Below are 23,568 nucleotides of genomic sequence, written 5' to 3'. Positions count from 1 at the left end.
TTCTGGCTTGTGGTGTGAGACTGTTTAGTTCTATTTGGATTCAGGACAGAGCAGAACGGCAAAGGCCTGCCACCGTTATTTGTTGTTAATACACTCAGAGTGAGAACTCGTGTACCTTGAAGGAGCTGTGGGAGTTATTCTGATCCCTCTGCCTCTAATACCTCGGCCCCGGCCAGACTCTTCTGAGCCATTCAAGTAAGACAACTCCCGGAGTTGCTCTTGACGAATTTCATCATTGTAGTCCTAGAAGATAAAACGCACAAAAGATGAGTGACTGTCAGGAACTCAGTTCTTAGAGCTGAAACACAATCACACCACAAACAAGGAGAAAAATGATGAGGATTCCACTCAGTGATAGAACACTTGTCTAACATGTGAGAGACCCCGATATCTCTCATGGGCATCTCAAAATGGAAGAAAACAAATCAATAAAAACAGAGCTGGGTCTGGTTCCAAGCCTTCCCTCATAGCTTTGACCCAAGTACTCAGGAGCCCGAGGTGGAAAATGATGCTTCCAGGAATCCAGGGACTGCCTGAGAACATCCGGAATTCTAGGTCAGTCTGGGCCAAAGTGGAGCAAGACAAACAACACAGCTTTATCTTAATGCATGACTCCCCTGAAGGATGCTAAAGAATGTGTAAATCTCTTCAAGCCTCTTACTGTATAAGGAAAATGAAGCTGTTTCTTTCATCAAGAACGCGCTCTTCGCGACACTGGGTTCAATTCTCTTAAATAGCACTTTAGGCCTTATCTGAAGCAGAAAGGCAGTCCTGTAGCATAAATACCTCAGCTACAGCACCAATATTAGGGAAAAATACTGCACTGGGTGAATATGTGTAGGTCATGAGTGCCTGCTACTCAAATAGCTCCGGATTCCCAACCCAAACAGGAACAGCGTTAAGATGCAGGACAGGCGAGGGTGCCTTGGATTTGTTAAAATGATGCGCTGCCCCACGCTCTTCTTCAGAAGCTGGCCTGCACTGCTGGTAAAACGGGGAGCTTCACTATGTGCCTTATCTGTAGAAAGTGACAGTCATAGTGTAAGGCAAGTGTCATAGTCACAATCAGGGACTCTGGTGAAGCACTTGTCTTTATCTTTACTTCTATAATTACTTCCACATTTAATATGTACACACACACAAACACACTAATACAGATACACAAATCTACACACAGAGATATCCTCCCGACCCCCTGACCTCCCTCCTCTCTCTCTCTCTCTCTCTCTCTCTCTCTCTCTCTCTCTCAAACACACACACACACACACACACACACACACACACACAGACTCTCAAACAAGGAGTCTTAAACCTCAACTTTTGGTAGCGGCTGAGCCAACAGAGATAATATATGGAGCCCAGTCTTGAGATAAAGGTCCAGGGTATCATCAGATAGTGGCCATTTAGCTCAGTGCAACATGCCTGTATGTATCGATTGAGGTGCAATGAAGAAAGACTGTCAGCCACACATTTCTGCGGGGCAATCCTTGATGCATAGCTTTACCTCATGCTCCATAAACTGTCCTGATTACAATAGAAAGGGCTAATCACACTGAAATGTTTATTTTCTTATTTTCAACATGTTGCTTTAATGTGTATCCTCTTCAGCACCTGATTATAGAGACGGTGCATTTACCACAGCCAACAGATGAGGTATAAAGGGTAAACTACAGCTTCTAACAAGTATGTTATTTAGTCTCTACCTCCCAATCTCCATGTTCAAGTGCCAACTAAACTAGAGAAAGAAATAGAAACATGCCTATTACTTTACTAGAGTCGTGAATGCGGAGCAATGCTCCTGCTACTGGATCCAAACAGCTGCTCCTCACAATGGAACATGAATCTCACAATCTTCCCATGGACTATTGCTGATTACAAGAGTGTACCTGCTGCTTTCTTTGTCTTGGTAGTAAATCTGTATTTATCCAAAGTTCTCATGAATTAAGGAAAGATAGACTGGGGTTGTTACATAGCAGAAATATGATAAGTAGCCCCAGTTTGTTCAGTTCTCAACTTCCAGAATCCATGCCTTTGAAAGTTCTAGTAACCTTGAACTGGCATTGGTTGGGTGAAACTTTTCAGCTAATTACAAATGTAACTAAAGTGAATGGAAAGTGCTTACATACTGGAAATTGAGCCCTTTGCCATTGGAAATGCTTATGTTACAAGGAAGAAAAGTCTAGCTCAGTTTTCTGGAAAGTAGAATACGTGGAGAGATTCTAGTCAGTCTGTCCCTCCTGCAATACTTTCTGAGGTATCTAGAGGCACTTCAGAGTCCTCATTTCTTCGTCAAACTGGTAGAGATATGAAACATCAGTAGGAAACCTCAGAAATCTATTTTTTCCAGGGTAAAAGACAATAAATTGGTACTTTAATGCAATTAAGAATCTTGTGTCAATTTGATCTAAAGGTGTCAATGGCACAGGTGATTTGTCAGAGCAGGATGTTCGAGCTGTGCTTCTGAGTCATGCTTAATTAGTCATTATCCACTTCTTTGCATGGCAGTTCTTGGTCTGACATATTAACATTTCTTTCTTGGACCAGATGCATTCTCAAATGGAATTCAATAGCTCTGAATAAAATATCTAGGTATCATAATAGATTGAGCCACTGATTGAATCTCTTTGTTCAACATGTGCATTTACTAGTTCAGTGACATTGTTTTTCTGCTGCTCTGGAGAGGTCTACTAAGCCGGAAGGCACAGCCAAGTTGGCTGGATGAATATTTCACATTGAAGAATAACTCTTTATGTAAGTAAAACCACTATTGTCAGTGTACACCTGAGTTTCTTATGGCCCTATCTAGAAATGTTCCTTTTAAGAGATTAGTCACTTTCCAGGTTTATGGTGACCAAGAGAATAGAGTTATGTAATTACAAGTGTAACTGACCAAGAACTGGAGTTGCTACTGCAGTTGTGAAATACTACATCCCTGAGGTCATGTTACCAATAGTGTTTCTCAGCTCCCAATGTTAAAATAAGTCCGTTCCAGCAGACTCTGGATTCCTGTGTTATAAGCACTCCTTTATGCTGTTGCTGAATTGTATTAGCTTAACTTCATTACATCAGAGAACCACAGAAACTCATACTTCTCTTTCCTCAATTCCAATAAATAAGAATCCTTCTTATTTTTCACAATTATTTTGATGTTGTCACAAGAACATTTTCTCTGATCAAATCCTTTCATGTTTAATGATCTTTTGCAGTCACTTCTTCAAGAACTCAAGAGGAAATACGGAATTCTGAAACCATCAAGTTCCTAAGACCAAGTTCCGTGGAGCTGAGAGCTTTGGCAGACTCATTTGTATTAAGGCTGGGAAGGCTATTCCATTCAACATGCCCTCTACTGTGACCATTAGTGTAAATGCCGTCCTCCCGATTCAGAATGGTGATAGATAGGTTGGATATTAGCCTCATTACTGAGAATTACAAATGCAACCCTTTGGAATTCAAGCAAAAAATTCAACTTATTTAATGCCTCACTTAGTGAGAAACTGTGAGACAGTCCTGGAGGTTGGCAAACATGAGAACTGATTGATGACAGAGAATAGAATAATTTGGTTAGTGCAGAACTATGACGGTAGCGCACAGGTTACTTTATATGTGGTGACGTATGAAAAAAAGTATAAGGACAACAGTTTAAGGTTGCGTAACATAATTTTATTTTTTTCTGTAATTTCTAAAATGCTTTGCTTTTTTTCAATTTTCAAAACAATAACATGTATACTCACAATGAATTTCATCTGTTCCTTCCCCCGAATAAGATAACTTTATGAAACAATTTCCATGAAATGTATGTGTTTCCTGTTGCCTCTCAGATAAGGCTCTCCCACTGTGCTGGCATATGGTGTAAACAGTATAAAAAAGCAGAGACCAGAAGGATGTTCGGATGTTCCTCGAAAGGACTAATGCACACAGTCCGTGCATTAAATGTATATGCATAATTTCCCAGTTACATACAGTCCGTTCCATCTGCTATGGTGGCGTTTTGCCAAAATACAAATTGGGAAGATTATTTAACTTACATTTAGATGGCAGATAATGGCAGGTGTTAATAGGCAACCTGGGGGTTTAGTCAGGGCCCGTTTTACTGCCAAATCCTTTCCATTAAGACTCCACAGGCCTTGGCGCCAGTCATTTGAAACTGTGGAATGAGCTGGTGAGATGCCTCACTGAATAAAGACACTTAATGCCAAGGCAGACAATCTGAGCTCTCCTGGAAATCTACATGGTGAGAGAAAAGAATCCTCTCCTGCAGGATGTCCCTCCATATAGTTGTCATGGTACCAGCACACTGCACACACAGGTACACACAGACACACACACACATACATGAACACACACATACATACATACATACATACATACATACACACACACACTAAGTAAATAAATACATAATTGTACAAAAATGAAATGTATCATGCAGTCTTTGGGGGAGGGTTTATAAAGAGGACTGAAGAAATATCAACATCTAGAAATTGTATTAATGAACAAGAACATGAAACTGAAAGTGGTGGCACAAGCCTGCTATTCTAGAACCTGGAAACTAAGAACACTCTGTCTTAACAAAGTAAATACTCTTAAATAAAAGGAAATTGTTGGCTCTGAGCCCGTATCATACTTATAACTGAGCTGGAATGGATGAAAAACTTAAACAAACAAACAAAAACAAAAAAAAACCCAACACACTTTAGAAGACATTGTGTAGTAAAACAAAGAATTAGGCAGCGTCACTGAGTTAGCACAGAATGAGCTTTACTCACTAGAAACCAGAATATTAGCCAAATATTGTCAAATAAGATTAAATTGCAATTTGTTAAGAATCTGCCCAATGAATGACTTTGTGTAAAGTTCATATAGACCTCTATATGGGTATTCATCAAAGAAAATTAAATATCAGAAATTGAAAATGTCTTTGACTTTGAGCCTTAAATTGTTTTTGATGGCAACTTTTGATCCAAATGTCTTTTACTGTTGTTCCTGTTATTAAAATGTCATTATAAACTATTCAAAATACATGACCAATTGTGATAACAAGGTTGACTGAATGCATATATTATGCAGAATTGTTAGAATAGCTGATTTTCTTTCTTTGTTTTTTTTTTTTTTATTTTCTTCATGGGAGGAAATACAGGGACAAAGACTGGAGCAGGGACTGAAGAAAAGGTCATCCAGAGACCGCCCCATCTGGGAATTTATCTCATATGCAGGCACCAAACCCAGTCATTATTGATGATGCTAAGAAGTGCTTGCTCACAGGAGCCAGATATGGGTGACTCCTGAGAGGCTCTGCTAAAGCCCTACTGATACAGATGAGGATGGTTGCAGCTAACCATTGGATTGAACAAGGGTACTCCAATGGGGGAGTCAGAGAAAAGACTGAAGGAGCAGAAGGGGTTTGCAACCCCATAGGAAGAACAACAATATCAACCAACCAGACCCCAACCAGAGCTCTCAGGGACTAAACCACCAACCAATGAGTACACAGGAAGGGACCCATGACTCCAGCTGCATATGCAGCAGAGGATGGCATTGTCCAGCATCAATAGGAGGAAAAGCCCTTGGTATTGTGAAGGGTCATTTCCCCAATATAAGTTAATAGCAGGGCGTTGAGGTTGGACTTAGGATACTAGAAAAATATTCATTTAACTATAGATGTCAAATTTGAGATGCTACAAATATCAAGTTTTGTTTACCAAAGTAAAGTCACTATAAGCTTGTTCATTAAATGTTCTTGGGATATTCATAAAAATTTCCAGCATTGAGGAAGGGTATTAGGCACACAGACCCACCTCTAGCTGAGGAGACATTGGAATTTGATTGGTGCAGGGAGAGGGAGAGGGAGAGGGAGAGGGAGAGGGACAGGGACAGGGACAGGGACAGGGACAGGGACAGGGACAGGGAGAGGAAGAAAGAGTTTTATTCAATAGAATAACACCAGTATATTATCCACATTTTTGGGCAGGGTCATTCACAGGTATAGTTGGTTAACAAGAATAAGATTTCACTTTTTAAGCATACATTGTCTTCGAGAAAGAGAGAAACACACATGCGCGTGCGCACACACACATACAGAGAGAGAGAGAGAGAGAGAGAGAGAGAGAGAGAGAGAGAGGGAGGGAGAGATATGAATTGGATGGGTAATGAGTTGGAAGAAAATCTCAGTGGAGAGCATGATTATGAAAAATACACATTATATGAATTTTTAAATAATAAATGAAAACATTTATTGGCAAGTTGTCAAGCACATGGCATGGAACTATATTGAATTTTCAATAATTATAGGCTTTAATTTAATCCTTTAACATATGCTAATTTTTACTGAAAGAGCAAACTCTTTTCAGCAAAACCACTTTTACAATAACAATCTAATGGTCCTCAAATCTTCTTCAATGCAAAATCACGGTGGAAAGCATCATTTGAGAAAAATGTGTAAAATTTCAGGTCCTAAACATGGTTGATATGGTTGGCTGCTGTCAGTAATCCTTCAACCTGAGGCCTCTTTGTAGGAAAGGCAAAATTCTAAACTGAATTTTCTTTAGTGTCTGTATCTTTAATGTTCTGAAGCTTACACTTCAGTTTCAAAGTTCACAGATATTTACAAAATGTTGACTAGCCAAGCACTCTGAGTCTATATGAAGCCTGCTTCATAGGACAGAATTCATGTCTAATACTGTAAGCAGATGCAGAAACCTATGTGATGATCCCAGAGTGGTGTAAGCTACATGAACATGGTCACATTGGCCAAAACTGCCTTCTAAATAGTATGTTCATACCAGTGGTTGTATATCACAGGCTGGCTTCGAGTTCCCTATCTAGTCTTGGAAGAGGGAGTTTTTCTGACCTTCCACCCTCTACCTCCCTGGTGCTAAGCTTTAGCGTGTTCCACCATACCCGGTTCATGATACACTGGGGACCTGAACATGCCAGGAAGACTTTATCAACATAGCTAAATACCACTACTTTTAATATTTGTTACTGATATTTCGATAGTTAATGCTGTGCCTCTGAAGGGAAAGAACCAGCCCTCTCAAAATGACTCATTGTCACTCTAAATCACTTTTAAAGTAGTTAGCTTGCAGAAATTTAGGAAATGCTCAATATGTTCCAGCATATATTTAGCCCTATTTTGAAAATGGATATAATATCTTTTTTTCATAAAACAATATATTAAATGGTCTCCCAGCTTCTGCCTAAGCACCACAAGGGAGTTTACATCCATGGCAATTATTAATGGAGGCAGTGATTTGATTATTTCCAATCAGTTTGAAAAATCCTTGAAGGCTAAATGAAAGATCCCATCATGATTTCAAGAGAGTGAGAAGAAAGGACACCTACTTGACAAGCTTTATAAAAGCATATCTGATATAGGGCTGTTTTCTTCAAGACCCAAAAACTCTTAAATGTCAATGAGGAAAAATAAATCAGCAGTTAGGAAATATGTAGAAGGTTGGATACAGTGTTCCGAAAATGAGGGTGTACGAGTGGGAAACGAGCCTTGGAAAAGATGGTTGACAATGTACACTGCCAGAGAGTTACAAAATAAAGCAGTCATGTGCCTGTAAAATTCGGAGAATCTATATTATAATAGCAGACCATGGTACAACAGAAAACATCTGTTCCTGGTGGTGGTTTGAAACAGCACGGCCCCTTTGCGTTTTCATAGTTTGAAGGCTTTTCTACAGAAATGATCATAATCTACCCATAGGTGGAAAAATCAAGCCACCCCTCCCTGGACATGAGTCTAAGATTTTCAGTGACACATTAACCTACACAAGGAGATTTGAAAGTGTCTTTATTCATGAGCATCAGAGCTTTTAAACAACTGTAATGTCACCCATGAGGAGTGGGAAAACTGATACATGTAGACAAGGAAATATTTATGGTAAGTAAAAGGGAGCGAATAAGCCAGGGTATAGGATTTAGTGTTTTTAATTAAGAGTCAATTATAAAGCGCTACATGGATGCTCATACAATACATGTATAAATCTGGAGCTAGATAGATATCTCTTAGCAAATTGTCATAGACAGGACACTAATCAAGCCTCCTTCATAGGAACTGTTGACTTCCAGGCAGTCTCTAGTGCATCACAAGTAAACCCAAGATATCATACGATTGCACCTTGATGAAGCATAAAGGATTGGTACCTACATTTACAGCATTGGGGTTAAACGAGGAACACAGGGCAACTCGCAAATAGGGCAAAGTATTTTAAATGCCTCACATTTTGTACCACTATTCCGTTTTTAATTCCTTCTTGCTCTGATATACTCACACAGTCTCCTGGAGGTAGGACGTGTACCTCTTTGGGTACATCATCCTTTACAAGTAGAAAGAAAACAAAGAAAGCAGGCACCAGCCAAGCTAGTGAAAACATTGACTGTATAGACAGAGTGGAGTCAATTGGAAGTGAACAGAGAATATGTTTTCATAATCAAAAGATATTGTACATGTCAGAAAGCTCTAGCAAGAGAAACAACTGTGAGTGCTAGCATGAGAGACATGGGCTTGAGTAGCTCACTTTACAACAAAATGAGCAATAAATGATTGTTTCTCCATTTGTGGGCAGGCTGGAAATTAACTGTGCCGAGCTTGATGAGATCCAAACTTGCAATGTTATTAGAGAGAACTTCCATGTCAGAATTATTCCTGTAAACCAGCTGGCCCATAAAGCCATTTATTCCAACTTGAATGCATTATATCATATAACTTTTTTAATGCAAAGACACAGCAAGGGATGATTTGCAACAAGGAAAAGAGACAACAAACTCCTAGTGAGTTGAAACTTTCCCAGTACTGACACAAATGTTGGCTTTATCTGTAAGGCAACTGAAACAGTAATTATAAATGATATTTCACATATTATGTAATTTACTGGCTATCGGAGACAAAATGTTTAGGTAGAAAATCTTCAGATTAAAACATGAAATGTAAAATTGAGAAAATGTACACAGGAAATTGTACTAGATTAGCCGATTCAGCATAAACAGTATAAGTGCAAGGCCACAGAAACAAGAAATAGTTAAATAAACGCCGGAGGCAATAAATACGTGAAGTAAACAAAAGTCATGAATTATAATATGTGGAATATAAGTATTTGACATCATCCATTTGTAAAAGTTAAAATATCACATAGGACAGTTTTAAGTGACTTTATGCTAAATTAAAAACTTAGATGAAACTTGAGCCTCGGGACCGCAGCTAAGACCAACTTTTCTGCTTCAAGTGACCTGACCGGTGGCCTTGGGACACACAGAGGCAAAATTCCTCTAGGACCAGACACTTCCGGTTTTTAGCAGGAGTCCCAATCTCGCACTCCCTGCCTCCAGCTCACTGCTCCCAAACCTCATGGGAGAGAGAGCTCACCCCCGAGACCGGTGGGCACTCCTGAGACTGCAGAGCAGAAGAGACCACCAACACTGCCCACCCCTGCCCACATCCCTGGCCCAAGAGGAAACTGTATACGGTCTCTGGGTAACCTTGGATAAGGGCACAGGAGCAGGAAATCCGCTGCGTCTGAGACACCGCCGGAACCTGAAGGGACCAACCAGATAAACAGTTCTCTGCACCCAAATCCCGTGGGAGGGAGAGCTAAACCTTCAGAGAGGCAGACACGTCTGGGAAACCAGAAGAGTCTACACTCAGCCCACATCTCTGACTCCAGAGGAAAACAACAAATGCCATCTGGAACCCTGGTGCACGGAAGCTACCAGAAAGGGCAGCGCAGATCTTCCTGGTTGCTGCCACCTCAGAGAGCTCATAAGCAACACCCCACAAGCAAACTTGAGCCTCAGGACCACAGGTAAGACAAACATTCCAGCTCCAAGCGACCTGCCTGGTGAACTCAAGACACAGGCCCACAGGAACAGCTGAAGACCTGTAGATAGGAAAAACTACACGCCCAAAAGCAGAACACTCTGTCCCCAAAACTGGCTGAAAGAAAACAGGAAAACAGGTCTACAGCACTCCTGACACACAGGCTTATAGGACAGTCTAGCCACTGTCAGAAACAGCAGAACAAAGTAACTCTAGAGATAATCTGATGGCGAGAGGCAAGCGCAGGAACCCAAGCAACAGAAACCAAGACTACATGGCATCATTGGAGCCCAATTCTCCCACCAAAGCAAACACAGACTATCCAAACACACCAGAAAAGCAAGATCTAGTTTTAAAATCATATTTGATCATGATGCTGGAGGACTTCAAGAAAGACAAGAAGAACTCCCTTAGAGAAACACAGGAAAACATAAATAAACAAATAGAAGCCTACAGAGAGGAATTGCAAAAATCCCTGAAAGAATCCAGGAAAACACAATCAAACAATTGAAGGAATTTAAAATGGAAATAGAAGCAATCAAGAAAGAACACATGGAAACAACCCTGGATATAGAAAACCAAAAGAAGAGACAAGGAGCTGTAGATACAAGCTTCACCAACAGAATACAAGAGATGGAAGAGAGAATCTCAGGAGCAGAAGATTCCATAGAAATCATTGACTCAACTGTCAAAGATAATGTAAAGCGGAAAAAGCTACTGGTCCAAAACATACAGGAAATCCAGGACTCAATGAGAAGATCAAACCTAAGGATAATAGGTACAGAAGAGAGTGAAGACTCCCAGCTCAAAGGACCAGTAAATATCTTCAACAAAATCATAGAAGAAAACTTCCCTAACCTAAAAAAAGAGATACCCATAGGCATACAAGAAGCCGACAGAACTCCAAATAGATTGGACCAGAAAAGAAACACCTCCCGACACATAATAGTCAAAACACCAAATGCACAAAATAAAGAAAGAATATTAAAAGCAGTAAGGGAAAAAGGTCAAGTAACATATAAAGGCAGATCTATCAGAATCACACCAGACTTTTCACCAGAGACTATGAAAGCCAGAAGATCCTGGACAGATGTCATACAGATGCTAAGAGAACACAAATGCCAGCCCAGGTTACTTTATCTTGCAAAACTCTCAATTAACATAGATGGAGAAACCAAGATATTCCATGACAAAACCAAATTTACACAGTATCTTTCTAAAATCCAGCACTACAAAGGATAATAAATGGTAAAGCCCAACATAAGGAGGAAAAAGCAAGAAACTAATCGTCTTGGCAACAAAACAAAGAGAATGAAAGCACACAAACATAACCTCACATCGAAATATGAATATAACAGGAAGCAATAATCACTATTCCTTAATATCCCTCAACATCAATGGTCTCAACTCCCCAATAAAAAGACATAGATTAACAAACTGGATACGCAATGAGGACCCTGCATTCTGATGCCTACAGGAAACACACCTCAGAGACAAAGACAGACACTACCTCAGAGTGAAAGGCTGGAAAACAACTTTCCAAGCAAATGGTCGGAAGAAGCAAGCTGGAGTAGCCATTCTAATATCAAATAAAATCAATTTTCAATTAAAAGTCATCAAAAAAGATAAGGAAGGAGACTTCATATTCATCAAAGGAAAAATTCACCAAGATGAACTCTCAATCCTAAATATCTATGCACATACATACATACATTAAAGAAACCTTACTAAAGCTCAAAACACACATTGCACCTCACACAATAATAGTACGAGATTTCAACACCCCACTCTCATCAATGGACAGATCATGGAAACAGAAATTAAACAGAGACGTAGACAGACTAAGAGAAGTCATGAAACAAATGGACTTAACAGATATTTATAGAACATTCTATTCTAAAGCAAAAGGATATACCTTCTTCTCAGCTCCTCATGGTACTTTCTCCAAAATTGAACATATATTTGGTCAAAAAACGGGACTCAACAGGTACAGAAAGATAGAAATAATCCCATGCATGCTATCAGACCAACACGGCCTAAAGCTGGTCTTCAATAACAATAAGGGAAGAACGCCCACATATACGTGGAACTTGAACAATGCTCTACTCAACGATAACCTGGTCAAGGAAGAAATAAAGAAAGAAATTGAAGACTTTTTAGAATTTAATGAAAATGAAGGTACAACATACCCAAACTTATGGGACACAATGAAAGCTGTGCTAAGAGGAAAACTCATAGCTCTGAGTGCCTGCAGAAAGAAACGGGAGAGAGCATATGTCAGCAGCTTGACAGCACACCTAAAAGCTCTAGAACAAAAAGAAGCAAATACACCCAGGAGGAGTAGAAGACAGGAGATAATCAAACTCAGAGCTGAAATCAGCCAAGTAGAAACAAAAAAGACCATAGAAAGAATCAACAGAACCAAAAGTTGGTTCTTTGAGAAAATCAACAAGATAGATAAACCCTTAGCCAGACTAATGAGAGGACACAGAGAGTGTGTCCAAATTAACAAAATCAGAAATGAAAAGGGAGAAATAACTACAGATTCAGAGGAAATTCAAAAAATCATCAGATCTTACTATAAAAGGCTATATTCAACAAAACTTGAAAATCTCCAGGAAATGGACAATTTCCTAGACAGATAACAGATACCGAAGTTAAATCAGGAACATATAAACCAGTTAAACAACCCCATAACTCCTAAGGAAATAGAAGCAGTCATTAAAGGTCTCCCAACCAAAAAGAGCCCAGGTCCAGACGGGTTTAGTGCAGAATTCTATCAGACCTTCATAAAAGACCTCATACCAATACTATCCAAACTATTCCACAAAATTGAAACAGATGAGCACTACCGAATTCCTTCTATGAAGCCACAATTACTCTTATACCTAAACCACACAAAGACCCAACAAAGAAAGAGAACTTCAGACCAATTTCCCTTATGAATATCGACGCAAAATACTCAATAAAATTCTGGCAAACCGAATCCAAGAGCACATCAAAACAATCATCCACCATGATCAAGTAGGCTTCATCCCAGGCATGCAGGGATGGTTTAATATATGGAAAACCATCAACGTGATCCATTATATAAACAAACTGAAAGAACAAAACCACATGATAATTTCATTAGATGCTGAGAAAGCATTTGACAAAATTCAACACCCCTTCATGATAAAAGTCCTGGAAAGAATAGGAATTCAAGGCCCATAACTAAACATAGTAAAAGCCATATACAGCAAACCAGTTGCTAACATTAAACTAAATGGAGAGAAACTTGAAGCAATCCCACTAAAATCAGGGACTAAACAAGGCTGCCCACTCTCTCCCTACTTATTCAATATAGTTCTTGAAGTTCTAGCAGAGCAATCAGACAACAAAAGGAAATCAAGGGGATACAGATCGGGAAAGAAGAAGTCAAAATATCACTATTTGCAGATGATATGATAGTATATTTAAGTGATCCCAAAAGTTCCACCAGAGAACTACTAAAGCTGATAAACAACTTCAGCAAAGTGGCTGGGTATAAAATTAACTCAAATAAATCAGCAGCCTTCCTCTACACAGAAGAGAAACAAGCCCAGAAAGAAATTAGGGAAACGACACCCTTCATTATAGATCCAAATAATATAAAGTACCTCGGTGTGACTTTAACCAAGCAAGTAAAAGATCTGTACAATAAGAACTTCAAGACTCTGCAGAAAGAAATTGAAAAAGACCTCAGAAGATGGAAAGATATCCCATGATCATGGATTGGCAGGATTAATATAGTAAAAATGGCCATTCTACCAAACGCGATCTACAGATTCAATGCAATCCCCATCAAAATACCAATCCAATTCTTCAAAGAGTTAGACAGAACAATTTGCAAATTCATCTGGAATAACAAAAAACCCAGGATAGCTAAAACTATGCTCAACAATAAAAGGACTTCAGGGGGAATCACTATCCTTGAACTCAAGCAGTATTACAGAGCAATAGTGATAAAAACTGCATGGTATTGGTACAGAGACAGTCAGATAGACCAATGGAACAGAATTGAAGACTCAGAAATGAACCCACACACCTATGGGCACTTGATTTTTTAAGGAGCCAAAACTATCAAATGGAAAAAAAGATAGCATTTTCAGCAAATGGTGCTGGTTCAACTGGAGGTGAACATGTAGAAGAATGCAGATCGATCCATGCTTATCACCCTGTACAAAGCTTAAGTCCAAGTGGATCAAGGACCTCCACATCAAACCAGATACACTCAAACTAATAGAAGAAATACTAGGGCAGCATCTCGAACACATGGGCACTGGAAAAAATTTCCTGAACAAAACACCAATGGCTTATGGTCTAAGATCAAGAATCGACAAAAGGGATCTCATAAAACTGCAAAGCTTCTGTAAGGCAAAGGACACTGTGGTTAGGACAAAACGGCAACCAACAGATTGGGAAAAGTTCTTTACCAATCCTACAACAGATAGAGGCCTTATATCCAAAATATACAAAGAACTCAAGAAGTTAGACCGCAGGGAGCAAATAACCCTATTAAAAATTGGAGTTCAGAACTAAACAAAGAATTCCCAGCTGAGGAATGCCGAATGGCTGAGAAACACCTAAAGAAATATTCAACATCTTTAGTCATAAGGGAAATGCAAATCAAAACAACCCTGAGATTCCACCTCACACCAGTGAGAATGGCTAAGATCAAAAACTCAGGTAACAACAAATGCTGGCGAGGATGTGGAGAAAGAGGAACACTCCTCCATTGTTGGCGGGATTGCAGACTGGTACAACCATTCTGGAAATATGTCTGGAGGTTCCTGAGAAAATTGGACATTGAAATACCTGAGGATCCAGCTATACCTCTCTTGGGCATATACCCAAAAGATGCCCCAACATATAAAAAAGACACATGCTCCACTCTGTTCATAGCAGCCTTATTTATAATAGCCAGAAGCTGGAAAGAACCCAGATGCCCTTCAACAGAGGAATGGATACAGAAAATGTGGTACATCTACACAATGGAATATTACTCAGCTATCAAAAACAATGCCTTTATGAAATTCATAGACAAACGGTTGGAACTGGAAAATATCATCCTGAGTGAGGTAACCCAATCACAGAAAAACACACATGGTATGCACTCATTGATAATTGGCTATTAGCCCAATTGCTTGAATTACCCTAGATGCATAGAACACATGAAACTCAAGACGGATGATCAAAATGTGAATGCTTCACTCCTTCTTTAAAAGGGGGAACAAGAATACCCTTGGCAGGGAATAGAGAGGCAAAGATTAAAACAGAGACAGAAGGAACACCTATTCAGAGCCTGCCCCACATGTGGCCCATACATATACAACCACCCAATTAGACAAAATGGATGAAGCAAAGAATTGCAGGCGGACAGGAGCTGGATGTAGATCTCTCCTGAGAGACACAGTCAGAATACAGCAAATACAGAAGCGAATACCAGCAGCAAACCACTGAACTGAGAATAGGACCCCGTTGAAGGAATCAGAAAAAGAACTGGAAGAGCTTGAAGGGGCTCGAGACCCCTTATGAACAACAATGCCAACCAACCAGAGCTTCCAGGGACTAAGCTACTACCTAAAGACTATACATGGAGTGACCCTGGACTCTGACCTCATAGGTAGCAATGAATATTCTAGTAAGAGCACCAGTGGAAGGGGAAGCCCTGGGTCCTGCTAAGACTGAACCCCCAGTGAACTAGATTGTTGGGGGGAGGGCGGCAATGGGGGGAGGATGGGGAGGGGAACACCCATAAAGAAGGGGAGGGGGAGGGATTGGGGGATGTTTGCCCAGAAACCGGGAAAGGGAATAACATTCGAAATGTAAATAAGAAATATTCAAGTTAATAAAAAAAAAAACTTAGATGAAGTGTCTCAGACATTTATAAAAAAAAGGCAATGAAGTCATTGAAGAATATGTAAGAAATAGACACTTAAAATGAGGCATGACCAGAAAATAGTCACATTTATTATAATATTCAAAAAGCTTTACAGTGAATTAAAAATATATGTTCAAATGTTTTTATATTGAGCTTACAAAAGGAATATTATAAATTCCCAGGACACTGGAATGGATGGAAAGTTTTTAAGTTTGTTTGCAGAAATGAATTTTTCCCACAGGAATGCATGGTTGTTGTCTCTTGTTTTAAAGAATTGCAGTTTACAATACAACAAGAAATAATGTAAGCAATCTCATGAGTGGGAAAAGGAACAAAGGGAGAAAACTCTCCTAGAAAAATAAAGTACCGAGGAGTGCTAGCCAACCTGGAAAAGGCATCACTAGAAAAACCTCAATAAAATAAAAATGGTAGCAGGACAGACATTTTTCTTCCCACAATGAGCAGTGGGCCAGTGTGCGTGGTCTCTCTCCTTAGTCTCAGACTGCCTAGGGAAGTTTCAGAACTGTCCAGGCACACACAGCAAGGAAAGGAAGACACAGAAATAAACCAAACCAAGGAAAATGCTGTTGCTGTGTATTTAACAGTTTCCCTTTACTTATTGAACCATACCATTCTCCTTAGTTCCAGGTGGATAACTGTGTACAAGACTCAGAAAGGCATTAGATGAATCAGAGCTAAGGGCATAAGAGAGGCAAGGGTATAACGTAGTTAATGATTACAAGTAGGAGTGGCGGTGTATGCCTTTGTTCTCACCACTCTGCAGACTGAGAAGGAAGGAACAGGAGTTAAAGCCAGCTGGGCTAAGAGAGACCTCTTCTCACAATGCCAACTAAACAAAAACAAACCATAAGGAGCCTTCATGTTGGTCTATTTAATTAATTATCTTTCATGAATGATTAAAATACGTGGTATCTTAAGTAGTCTTGAATCCAAATTAGAAAAACGTGTTACTTGCTAGAAAAGGGATCATTAAAACCTAATAAACATCAAAATAAACAGTAAAGAGACTCACTGTTTTCCAGGTATGAATTGGTGACTATCCAATCCACATAAGCGGAGCAGGAGGGGTTAGAAGGCTGATGGACAGAAAACTGGGAAAGGGAATAACATTTGAAATGCAAATAAGAAATACCCAATTTAATAAAAATGGAAAGAAATAAGAAAGATAATTTAGGTTATTGCTGTGGCAATGTTAAGGAATAGTAATTTACAAATTTTTATTGAGCAAATGCAATATGCATAAACAAGGGCTCTATCAAATTTACATAGATAAAACTTTAATACTTTCATGAAGACATTTGTGTCCTTTGGGAGGAGAGAGATGGCTAAGCAAGGGAAGGTACTTGCTGCCCTTGCAGAAGCTCTGGGTTCAGTTCTTAACACCCACCTGGCGGCTCTTAACCATCCCTAACCGTTGTTTGACAGTGTCTGGCTCCTTCGTCTGACCTCTGCAGGCTTAGGGATGCAAATGGTGTACATATGCACACACAAGCACAACAGAAATACAAAAAAATCAAGTTAATACATCAAACAAAAGGTTTAAAATGCAATCTGCGGGGCTATAATGTAATAAGATTTTATTTATGTGCAATAGCATCACATGGAACATTTATAAAATATTTACTATGTAGCAAATATTTTTGCATATACATATATAAAATACATACATATACATATGTACATATATGTGTGTGTGTGTGTGTGTGTGTGTAAACATTTTTACATAACTCCATATGTGCTGGGTATCCAATCTCCATGTACCCACAAAACAGGTAGTAACTATTGACCTTTGAAGACTGAAGAAACTTTACCTGAGATTAAAGCATGTTTACAATCAATTACACAAGGAATGTATCAATTGTGAACTCAGACTTCACCTTTCAGTCATCCAACAGAAACTTAAGACCACATTTATTATCCACCACTTTGAAACCAGGGACTAAACCACCAACCAGAGTGAACATGGATGATCCACGGCTCCAACCGCACATGTAGCAGAGGATGGCATTGTCTGGCAACAATAGGAGGAGAAGTCCTTGATCCTGTCAAGGCTTGTTTCCCAAGTGTAGGGGAATGCCAAAGTGTTGAGGTGGGAGTGGGAGCATCCTCATAGAAGCAGGGGGAGGGGAATGGAACGGGGGGGGAGTGGGAAAGGGGATAACATTTGAAATGTAAATACATAAAGTATCCAATAGAAAACATGACAAGAAAACAGGATCGATTCAATTCACGACAAGATCAAAGCATGCCCTAATTTTAATCCTCTGCAATGTCTATTAGCAGACCATATATGGGAGCATATATGTATATACTTATATGTATATCCATGCATTAACCACTGATATAAAGGCCATGCATTTGCAGAGTGGGAAGGGATATACAGGGGTGTGTACTGAGAGGAAAGGGAACTGGAAATTGCAAGTAAAATACAATCTCAAAGGTAAACAATGAAATGAGAAAACACATGGACTGGTTATTTGTTTCAAATTTTACAGCTGAGTTTTTTCCATTAGTCATGAGGTGGTTGCTTGCCACAGTTCGACCAAGTAAAGCTACCAAGTCTCTACTAAGTAGAGAACTGCTGTGTCCACCCAGAGACAGAAAGGTTGGTGCCTTGACTACTCCTTCCTGAGCTTTGCCTGATCCGGCACTGCAAGCATATATCTGGGGTCAGCAGAAAGACTAACTAGGTTCCTTATGTGAGCATTGGAATAGATGCTACCTCACTACAGAAAATGCCATAACTTCCTTAGGACAAATGGACATTTCCTGTAGAAGATATTATCCTGGCTATTCAAATCATTTTGCAATAAAGCAATTGTATTTTGATTCTGCATTCATATTTTAACTTTCATAGTTTGTTAGTTCTTGGAATTTAAACTTACTGTAAAGTGTGAACAGAGCTAAAAGAACTATAGAAAAACTCATAGTTTCTTTAGTCTTTAGGTATGCCTTTCCATTCTCTGGAGAGGAAACCAACATTTTCATGATAAAATTATAAAAATCTATGCATTGAAACACACAAGAGGAGAAAAAGAATTCTCTGTACAAATTGTGATTATGTTGATAGACGAACAGTTTATGTCCTAAATTTTTCCATTTATAATCCATGATGATCTCTACTACTTTACTAATTTATTTAATACTATTCTGTACAATACATTGTCCAGCATATCTCAACTGACAAACACATGAAGAGTACTTATCTTAGCATGCTAGTTTCATACATGATGTATGCATATACCCCCAGACCTTGGGAGACCAAACTTGGTGGATCCTCGGTTCATTTTAGAGCTGGTAGTATATGCAAGACTCAGGGCTGGGCATTCATGTATGCATTGCAGCCCTGCATCTTTATATGAAAGAAATAAAAAACGCCAGGATGATTTATGATATATAGCATATGTATGGCTAAAAAATCAAATTTTGTGTTGTTTTGGGATGATCCTTGGAGTATACAAGTGTTTTCTATTTTATTCATTGATACCCTTATTTTTAAAAACCTACTGGGAACACTTTGGTAATAAAATATGAATGTAAATGATAAAACTTACTAGAAAATATATTTGAATAATAACATAAAAATGCATTTGTAGACAAGAATTCCTTTGATGATAGCTGACAATGGACTGGACTATGTGAGGTAGCATTCTTCTAATTATAGGGAAATTGTAGGGCAGTTGGCTCTTGTGTGGCTGTCAATGTCATCAAAAACAGAATGTGAAGAAATGCTTACTTGGGAAGCCATTGAACACATAAAGAGTTAGAAATAGGAACGCAACATCATCATTTTATTAAAGCAGCATACCCCAGGTGTGTGTGTATATGTGTGTTTGTGTGTGTGTTTGTGTGAGTGTGTGTATATGTGAGTGTTTGGGTAACATTGTGTCCAAAAAATGGACAATTTTCCATTGCTAATGGTGTGTTTTATGTGTAAAATCAGAAAAAAAGTTTTATATCTTTACACATGTAAAATATAGAATGCTTTACATGTTTTTAATATTTTGGGAGTTTACTTTCAGGATATTTCAGGATAGTGTTATTTTGACTACCCCTGACTATGGAATCAATGTACAAGGGCAGTTTCAGAGAACCAGAGGGATTTTGTGTTCTGTAGACTCATTACATACCATGTGACAATATTCCTTTACATTTTAAATTTTCAGATGTCCAACCTGGTTTTTAAACCAAACATAAATGTTAAGAAAATCATGCTCAATAAATTCCCAAAAAACCATGTTGAAGGCTAGTCCATAGTATAACCTAATTCGAAGTAGATGCTTTGGGAGGTCCTTAGTATGAGGGCTACCAATGGGACTACTACTTTTCTTAGCAAGCAAGGACAAGCCTCTCCTTTTCTTTCATGTACCAAGAAAAGTCTGAGAATAAAGTGAGGAAACGAAACCCAGATAGACCCAATTATGCTAACAGGTAATGCTGGACTTCCAGACCTGGGATCAAGAAAAATAAGATGGTTCATAAACTCTACAGCATTTATTTAGAGTGTCACAAATTGGCAAAAAATATGCTTAATGTTCCTCTTCAATGGAACGGTTGAGGTGTTTTTATTTTAATTTCTGTACTTATAAGAAAAAATACCAATTTTTATAATTTTATGGTCAGTTACAATATAAATTTTAAAATATTAATATCCACATACTGATTATCATGGCTGTTTTAACATCTATGTTTTAGAGTAAAATCAAAGGTACACATCATTTCTTTATCTTTTATGACTTCCCTTATGTATCATTTTACTATACTAACTAGCACCATTTATTCATCTTGAGAACAATATAAGTGCCCTCAAAGTTATTTCTAACATTTGAGGATTTTTGAGTTGCTAATACTCCTTGTTTATTAATAGTCAGTTTATTGAAAAATGGAAAAAGAAAAACAGAGAGGCAAATACACAATCAAAGCTAACCACCGTGTTTTCAAAACAAGTATTTTTTAATGAATAAGAGTTTATTTCATGGTTATTACAAACAAACATATAAATCATTCCAAATTATTTGATGAACTCAAGTATTCCAATCTGTGAGGATTTTTGTACATTCCTAATCTATGAATAAAACTGTATCTTCAACTTTCTCCCTGCTGTGTCATGCATGTGTCCTCTCTGTATTGACTATATCTCTGGTTGTTTAATAAAACATCTGACAAAACACCTTAAGAAAAGAAGGGTTTATTTCCCTTACAGTTTGAACTACTAATCATAATAGCAGGGGTGGGGGGCTTGAAGGTATCAGGGTGCGGTTGGTCACATCATACCTGAAGTCAGAAAGCAAAGTGAGGAATTCTAGTCTGCAGCTATCTTTGTTCTTCAGTCTTGGATGCAGCGGAAGAGTATTTCCATCTCAATTAACTTAATCTAGAAAAGTCCTTACAGATACGCCTACAGTTTTGTTTGTTATTGATTCTATCTCCAAAGAGTTGAACTTTGACATAAAACATCACATTCCCCATAAACCTTTTATTTGAACATAATTACTGACAATGATAACATCAAGAGAGGCCTTAACAGCTGATTATGCAATGGGAGGGTTTCTTTCTTGGTAAGATTAGAACCTATAGAAGAGGGCTTGAGACACTGGCTTCATTTCTTTGCATCTCTCCTACTGTGTGAAGACAGACTCTCTTCCTTACATTGGATCAGAAACAGAGAGCTAACTCTTTTCAGGTTTGCTACACCAGTACAGACAACTAAAGTATTTTCTGCACTATAGCATCAAATTACTTTCCTTATTTATTTATAAAAGTGATTTAAAAAATGGAAACATTAGGATAGGAACAGGCTTGGTCTGGGGGTCATAAACCTGTAAAGTCAGCAACGTAGAGACTATGACAGGATGCATGTGTGTGTGTGTGTGTGTGTGTGTGTGCGTGTGTGTGTGTGCATGTAACTTCAAAGCTACAGAGCACATTCACAACAGTCTGGACAACCTAGTAGAATCATAAAAATTTAAGTATGATGGCAAGAAAGATAGGTCAGTGTTAGAGCACTGAGTGAGCATGTATGGAGCTCCGAGTTCATATGTTGCACCACACTCAATAAATGAGTGTGTAAAGGGCCAGGCTCTCATAACTGGCCATTTGTATGGGAAATGTTCAAAAATAATTTCTAGACACCATATTGTGCCAGTTTTTGGCTCCTTGGATATACCATCATATGATAACAGATCCAGGGCATTCTCTAAAGAAAGTTAATTTGTGAGCTGTTTGGAGAAGGCTGAAGACAGCTGAGGGAAAGTTTTACTTCTTTACAATCTCAAACTTCCTAACATGCCCTGAACTCAAAAATAATGCAGAACTGTCACAGCATTTTCATACTCACCTGGATAAAAAATGCTAATGATTTTTGCCTTTAAGAAAACAGCATCTTTTAGTAATTAGAACACTTCCTCTGCTTTTATTAAATAACATTAGTTAAAGACCAAATCAAGATATGTATATATATATATTAATAAAATATTTTAGTATTTGTAGTAGTGAAATGTACTAAAATGTATTAGAAATATAAAAGCATTTTTTCTAAGAAACCATTGATATGCATTCTCTTAGAAAATCATTCTAAGCAAATAACACCTTGCTCCTTATATAGTATAATTTAATGACAAGTTAATAACATGAATCTGGAGTATTCAATTACATATATATGTATATCTAAATGTCATTTAGTGGAATTATCAGTTAATCTGACTTTTTACAATGGATTGAAATATTATAAAGATTTACTAACAGAGAGAAAGAAAGGTGGGAAAAGTTCTATTTAAAAATACTATTGAGAGTTAAGGATCACAATTTGTGTCAATAATTTATGTCCTTGTAAAACTCAGCTTCAGAAATTATATAAATACATGCAGACACACACATGCATCATACATACATTCCCTTACACACACAGACACACACACACACACACACACACACACACACACACACACCACATGACATAGAAACACTCTGCTACCTGAAATTTCAAGTACAAATGCAAACAGAATTCACTGAAGCCATTTTAAGAAGTTTTATCCATTCAATTATTTGGTAATAAAAATACAATTTCATGGGTATGAAAGAGCACTGTAGAATAGCCAGTTCTTTAGTCTAACAAAAGGAGAGACAACACATCACCACCTGCCATTGTCAGGGCTATATTCTGATTTATAGTCCATGTCTTGTACTGTCTCTTTCCCAGGTTACACTGAAATATATCTCATGAGAGCCGTCTGAGGGAATACAATCTCTCTTTGCTGTACATTTTGCTGTCCCACATAGAATGCATATTCTTGCTGAAATGTAACCTTTATCAGGTTTCTTGTTTAAGAGAAAACTGATTAAGAATGATGTAATGTGTATTAATTAAAATAAATCAAAGTTCAAGTTGACAAAGGTGTGTGTCATCGTCATCGATGAGTAGAAAATACCCTGGGATTTTCACATTGAAGTGAGAGAAACGTAGAAATCAAGAATTCTGTCAGGCTTATCGGGGAAAAATAAAATATTGCGGATTAGCAGTGATGTAAAAACAGGTACACACTAGACTGAGGACAATGTAGAGGGCTGTATGTACTCATGGTCTCTCTAAGGAAACTGAAGAGAGATAGTGATATTTGTCACTGCTATACACTGACTGCCCTTTTAACTCTCCTTAGGGAGTCAGGACCATTCTGAGGTACTATCAAATTTTTAGCAGCAACAAACAGGGATAAAGTTTGTAATAAATATATGACATTCCCTTTCATTATTTTGTTTCTATTTTTTTGATTGGATAATTTAAATTTACATTTCAAATGTAATTCCCTTCCCTGGTTTCCTGGCCATA

At 38.3% G+C, this 23,568-nt stretch overlaps 1 protein-coding gene across 7 annotated transcripts in view; it reads right to left on the bottom strand.

Moving 5' to 3' along the window:
- The window catches only part of Khdrbs2 (KH RNA binding domain containing, signal transduction associated 2), a 506,659-nt gene that overhangs the window by 221,172 nt on the left and 261,919 nt on the right, over positions 1-23,568 (bottom strand). For all 7 annotated transcript variants that reach the window (XR_010054563.1, XR_005488845.2, XR_010054564.1 and 4 more), the window contains exon 5: positions 116-243. Coding sequence is in view for 2 of the 7 variants with exons in the window: in XM_039082989.2 (XP_038938917.1) it covers positions 116-243 (128 nt within the window). In the remaining 5 variants the exon portion in view is untranslated. The remainder of the gene's footprint in view (positions 1-115; positions 244-23,568) is intronic.

This window comes from Rattus norvegicus, chromosome 9 (assembly GCF_036323735.1).
Source record: "Rattus norvegicus strain BN/NHsdMcwi chromosome 9, GRCr8, whole genome shotgun sequence".
In the NCBI taxonomy this organism is placed as follows: domain Eukaryota; kingdom Metazoa; phylum Chordata; class Mammalia; order Rodentia; family Muridae; genus Rattus; species Rattus norvegicus.
The sequence above is the reverse complement of the archived record's forward strand: the minus strand, read 5'-3'. Positions and strand labels throughout refer to the sequence as shown.